General features: G+C 50.9%; 2 protein-coding genes across 2 annotated transcripts; both read left to right on the plus strand.

Annotated features, from left to right (window-relative positions):
- Positions 1–1,209: 1,209 nt before the first annotated feature.
- Positions 1,210–1,521, plus strand: LOC141161112 (histone H4). Its single transcript, XM_073645887.1, has one exon. It carries the CDS (start codon positions 1,210–1,212, stop codon positions 1,519–1,521), a length of 312 nt encoding a protein of 103 aa, XP_073501988.1.
- Positions 1,522–3,348: 1,827 nt separating this feature from the next.
- Positions 3,349–3,783, plus strand: LOC141161113 (histone H2B 1.1-like). The gene has a single exon (XM_073645888.1). It carries the CDS (start codon positions 3,383–3,385, stop codon positions 3,761–3,763), a length of 381 nt encoding a protein of 126 aa, XP_073501989.1. The 5' UTR covers positions 3,349–3,382; the 3' UTR covers positions 3,764–3,783.
- The last annotated feature ends 2,337 nt before the right edge of the window (positions 3,784–6,120 follow it).

Here is a 6,120-nt window from a genome sequence, read left to right on the forward strand (position 1 = left end):
TAGAATTAACCTGCAAGGAAAGAAAGGGTTTATTTTCATTTCGATATTTGTGTCCCATTGACTTGCATTGGTTTCTGGTATCGGTTATATCCGATACTTTTTGGGTATCGGTCCGATACAATCCGAACCGATATTTCTCGATATCGAAGGTATCGCTCAACACTAGTTACTACTTCTGCTGAGAAGAGAAGTGTCCGGTCTATAGATAAACTCCACTGACCACATTCATGTAGTCACCTTCCAGATCACAGTGTATTCTCCATTGGATATGGGACCACTGGAATGAGAATCAATCAGCTGCTCAGTGATTTTGTTATTTATACGGTTCCTTTTTTATTTGACCAATCTGAGCTGTTGTCATTATCTTCTACAGGAAGAATTCTGTTCCCAATTGATAACAGTACTGTCCTGCCATTATCGCTTGCAGGAAGAGACCCTCTGTAAGCCAAACTGAGGGGATTCCCGGCTTATGAGCTGGTGTCAGTATCTGAGCAGTGCTGCTGACCGCGGCTTCCTTCCTGCACTGTCCTTAGAAGAGGCAATAATCCTGGCTGCCACAATCCTCCTCTGATCGTGTCCAGTCATGGTCACATGCTGCTGCTCCTGGCAAATCACCGCACCCCAAGAGCAATTCTATCAGAAGTGACAAGCCCGTTTTGGAAATGTCACAGAGCTCAGTCAGGATCCTATAGATTAGTCACCGGGAGCAGCCAGAATGTCACATGTAGATTGTACAGAATGCAAGGGATGATGAGGGGAGTAGTAAGGTGCGGAAATGACCCTTCCTGGACATTAGTTAATAGCATGTTAGGAATATGCTGGTATGATGGAAGTGGGGGTTAATCACTGTCAGTGCCGCTATCTGTATATTCAGCAGTGATCTGATGCTTCTACTCAGCTTCATCTCACTTGCAGGAGGTTGGTGTCGTGTCTGCCCTTTTATTTATAGACTGTATCTGACACATTTCTCATCGCAGGGAAAAGATATATATTAGAAGCTGCGGAAACTGCACAATGAGCGGGAAATTCAAACTCCCCAACAGTTCTGTGTTCAGCCAATCAGCAGAGGAAGGAGGAGCTAATGTAGAATCTGTAAGACCCGCCCTGCAAACTCGTCATCTCTGCAGTCTTCTCTCTGGTCCACCTATACGCTATATAATAGAAGAGTCCGTGTGGCTGAATTACAGTTTTCTGCTGACTATTTGGAAGATGTCTGGTCGCGGTAAAGGAGGGAAAGGTCTCGGGAAGGGCGGTGCCAAGCGGCACAGGAAGGTGCTCCGTGATAACATCCAGGGCATCACCAAGCCTGCCATCCGCCGTCTCGCTCGCAGAGGAGGCGTCAAGCGCATCTCCGGCCTCATCTATGAAGAGACTCGCGGTGTCCTGAAAGTCTTCCTGGAGAACGTGATCCGTGACGCCGTCACCTACACCGAGCACGCCAAGAGGAAGACCGTCACCGCTATGGACGTGGTGTACGCGCTCAAGCGCCAGGGCCGCACTCTCTACGGCTTCGGAGGTTAATTGTATTCTCTGCTCCATCCTGACAACCCAAAGGCTCTTTTCAGAGCCACCACATCTTCTAAGTGAGAGGCTACAATCTCCTGTTCCTTGTGCTGTGCCGGGAGCTGATCTGTCCTTCACTCTAGTGAACTATCTGTGTTGATTGAACGTTCAGGTGTATGGTTCTCCTCAGAAGGGTTTTTGTGCTTTCCATATTCTGGAGAACTGGGGTCGGTAATTCTAAGATGATAACCGCGTCCTGGGCATTAAAACTCGTTTGGATGAAGGATCATAACCTCACCAGAATAATAATGGCGGCTCCTCCACCGGCCGACCAGGAGAATGATGACTGTGTTTGGAGGAAAGGGGGCTCCGGTTAGCAGGAACCTGTATCCTCAGTGGGGTAGAGCTGCCCCCATACTGGATTGCGATGTCCACTACAAGCAGAGGAGCCGGTAATACGACGGATTTCGAACAACAATTGAGCGGGAAATTCAACATCAACCGATCTGTGAACAGCTGACGACCGAGAGACGGCGCCGACTAATACCCGCGCTTCTTCCGTTTAACCCCTTTAGTGGCCCGTGTATGTGCGGGTCCCCGCTCAGTTCATGCTTTAATGAAGCGGAAACTTCCCCCACCCCGGACCCAGGGCGCTCACATCAGGCTCCTGGTAGAACATATGAGGCTTGTTTTAGTCTGGTAGGATGTTTAGTGGGTGGATGAGGAGCCTCCTGCTTGTGTAGATCGAGCACAATAGAGGCACTGACAGGGATTAACCCCCTCTCCCGCCATCCTGTAATCGCAGATTGTGTCGCTCTAAGAACCCAGCGCCATTTTATGGAATGGTTCAGTAGTAGCCGCACTGTGTTACATGAACAGCCGGCTTCTCCGCTCATGGGCAACAGTTTGTCACCCCCTGTATAAACTGTACAGTCCGCTGTAGGTATCAGTCGTGTATGTGATCTTAGTAACAGGATGAGTTCATTTCACTCCATATATCGCTGCTCTATGGTGATCACAGCACAGATCATGTATATAACATCTATAGATATATTAACACTAGCGCAACCAATAGTATGGACCATCGGTTCCTATGTGCGGTGTCGGCTCTTAGGAGAAGGTTCATAACCTTACAAAAATTATTAATGGAGGCTCATCCTCTTTCCGATGAGAACAATCACCGTGTTTGGGGCAAGAGGCTCTGCCCTGTATTCTCAGAGGGGTAGAGCTGTCCCCAGACCTCATTGCTCAGATTGCGATCTCCGCTACAAGCAGAGGGGCCGGTAATAATCCGACGAGCAAAGAACAACGATTGAGCGGGAAACTCAAAACCACCAACGGATCTGTGATCAGTGAATGACAGACAGACCTCAGCAGGCGCCGATCAATACCAGATACAAATGTTTCCTCCACCGTTTAACTCTCTATTAGCCGGCTGTGTGCTGATCCCCGCTCCACACTTATACATGCTTTACAGAAGCGGAGATTTCCCACACACCAGACCCGGCGGCGCTCACATCAGGCTCGTATTAGTCTGTGATAAGATCGGCGTTGACACCACTGGGAATCAGCCTAGAATATTACGTGGGTGAATGAGGAGCCTCCTGGATGCGTAGATTGAACGGAGTAGAAGCATCAGATCACTGCTGAATATACAGATAACGGGAAATAATGGAAATAGCCCCCTCTCCTGCCATCCCCTACATGAGCATTAACTGGGGCAGCGGGCGCAGCTTACACAGGTCACGTGACTTTCTTACCCAGTAGGAGAGGAGCAGGCAGCATTGCTCATTTGCATGTGTGGCTATAAATACCGCTGTGCTGGAGGAGCAGGAACATTGTTCTCTCTTCTCGGAGTTGTGATCGCTGTATACGCACCATGCCTGATCCTGCCAAGTCTGCGCCAGCGCCCAAGAAGGGCTCCAAGAAAGCCGTCACTAAGACTCAGAAGAAGGACGGCAAGAAACGTAGGAAGAGCAGGAAGGAGAGCTACGCCATCTACGTGTACAAGGTGCTGAAGCAGGTCCACCCCGACACCGGCATCTCCTCCAAGGCCATGGGCATCATGAACTCCTTCGTCAATGACATCTTCGAGCGCATCGCAGGGGAATCCTCCCGCCTGGCTCACTACAACAAGCGCTCCACCATCACCTCCCGGGAGATCCAGACCGCCGTGCGCCTGCTGCTGCCCGGAGAGCTGGCCAAGCACGCCGTGTCCGAGGGCACCAAGGCCGTCACCAAGTACACCAGCGCCAAGTGATCTGCTCCGTTTGCTGCTCCGCCATCACCCCAAAGGCTCTTCTAAGAGCCACCACCCCGTCTACATCAGAGTTGTGGCTGCTCCTGTGTCCTCTCCCGTCTACATCAGAGTTGTGGCTGCTCCTGTGTCCTCTCCCGTCTCCCCGAGGTGTCTATGGTTACACTGCACAGCCCGGGTCTCTGTCTAGTGACGGTAAATTACAGGTCGCGCAAGTAGAGGTGAAGGCTGAGGACTAACGAAGATGACGAGAAAACGGTTTGCTTCTGGGTTCTCCTTCGCAGCTCAGTAGCATTTTCCCCAATGCCCTTGTGATTTCAGATGGAAGTTCAGTGATTTGTATTGAAGCCTTTGCTCCTAAAATCTGACTCCTTTAGTCTCATTCCTATTTTAGGAATTGATTCAGTTTAGTTGTTCCTCTAAGTAAATTACTTAACTGATGAAAGGTGATTACATGAGATTGTGGTTGGTGGAGTTTATTGGTGATGAGCAGCATGCTCGTTACTAGCTCGCGATGCTCGTTGCTGGCGAGTATCTTTTGAATTTTCGTCGGGAGCTTGAGTCGCCGCCCCGCATGTTTGGCGCATATTAGACAGCCAATTATGAGGGGTTGCGTGACAGTCACTGTAATGCCGTAGCCAAGTTGGTTGTGGCATTAGTGACTTGCTGGCCACATATGTTCATCGGGTCTATATAAGACCTGGTGCCCTATGCTCGACAGTCTACCAGTCAAAGAGGCAGAATAGGGAGAGCTGAGCGAGGAGAGAGTAGGCTGTTATTTCAAACAGGTTCCACACTCCTTGTAAGGGTTCATTCAGGTTTGGGGAACGGGTGCCAGTCCATAGCTTCAATGAATTCATCTTGCAGGAACTGCTGACACACTCCAGCCACATGAGGTCTTTCATTCTCCTGCATTAGGAGGAACCCAGGGCCAACCGCACCAGCATATGGTCTCACCAAGGGGTCTGAGGATCTCATCTTGGTACCTAATGGCAGTCAGGCTACCTCTCGCAAGCACATGGAGGGCTGTGCGGCCCTCCAAAGAAATGCCACCCCACACCATTACTGACCCACTGCCAAACCGGTCATGCTGAAGGATGTTGCAGGCAGCTGATCGCTCTGCATGGCGTCTCCAGACTCTGTCACATGTGCTCAGTGTGAACCTGCTTTGATTTGTGAAGAGCACAGGGTGCCAGTGGCGACTTTGCCAATCCTGGTGTTCTGTGGCAAATGCCAAGCATCCTGCACGGTGTTGGGCTGTGAGCACAACCCCCATCTGTGGATGTCGGGCCTTGGTTTTGCTCAATGGTAGAGGACCTGTGGAGAGAAGAGTGAAGGGATTTAGGTAGTAGGATGGAATTAGGTTTGGATCGGGATTTGATAGTTACCTAATCTTGGGGTAAAAGGTGTATTGGATGAAGGTTGCTGATTACGTCTTGGCGGGTCTTGGAGTAGTACCCTGTGTTGCAGAGCAGAGGTTAGATATCCACCGTGGCCTGGGGGCTCTAGTGGGTATTGGTGGCCAAGGCACCTGTATAGGGTGCTGGCGCTCCGTGTGGGGTGCCAGGGGGTTAGTCTGCTGGGTTTCCTTGCTTCAGTAGTAACCTATGGAGGATAGCAGGGTAAGTGGAAGAAGGAGGTGATGCAGTTGGGGCTGGGCGTATGTTAGGGGGAGTCTGGGAGGGATTCCTTTTACCTTCGGCGTGCCGTGGTAAATGGTGGCATGGACCGTAACTGGCGATGGGGAGTCTGGTACCTAATACGTCCCCGTTTGCTTCGGGTGTTGCTTCGGGTATACCTGTGGTGAGAGGTATACAGTAAGTGAAATGGAGTAGTGGCCCCGGTGGGGGCTGGTGGTGTTAGCTCTGGTTACCTGTGTACGTCTGGTAGAGTCCTGGTGGCGCTGGTGTAGTTTCAGTAGGCAGCCTATTAGTGGCGTAGGGGGGTCTGGTTATTTTCACGACGTGATGTCCCCGTATATCTTAGGTGTTGCTTACGGTCCGCCTGTGATAGGAGGTAAATAGTGAGCAGGGTATGGCAAGGTAAAGTAGAGCCCAGGTAGGGGGCTAAGGGTCTTAGATAATGTTACCTGGGTATATCTGGTAGAGTCCTGGTGGTACCAACGTAGTTCCGTGCGGTCCTATGTTGCAGCGAGTGCCAGGTAGAAGGAGAGCATGGAGGTAAGGCACGGAGCTCAGAAGGTAGTATAGTTCACCTGGTGGTGTTTAGGAGCGTAGTTCTGTGGGGGGGGGGGCAGACTGGTGGTCAGTGGGAGGTCAGGCTGTGTTACTCCGTGGGGGTAACGCAGCGCGCTGTCTACTTACAGTTGTGGGGAAATCAGGTGTGAGTGCTCGGTGGGG

This window comes from Phyllobates terribilis, unplaced genomic scaffold (genome assembly GCF_046119375.1).
Source record: "Phyllobates terribilis strain yellow unplaced genomic scaffold, ASM4611937v1 Scaffold_9__5_contigs__length_417890890, whole genome shotgun sequence".
Taxonomy (NCBI): Eukaryota; Metazoa; Chordata; class Amphibia; order Anura; family Dendrobatidae; genus Phyllobates; species Phyllobates terribilis.

Coding starts and splice junctions, on each gene's coding strand:
- LOC141161112 (XM_073645887.1), top strand. CDS start 1,210: ATGTCTGGTCGCGGTAAAGGAGGGAAAGGTCTCGGGAAGGGCGGTGCC.
- LOC141161113 (XM_073645888.1), top strand. CDS start 3,383: ATGCCTGATCCTGCCAAGTCTGCGCCAGCGCCCAAGAAGGGCTCCAAG.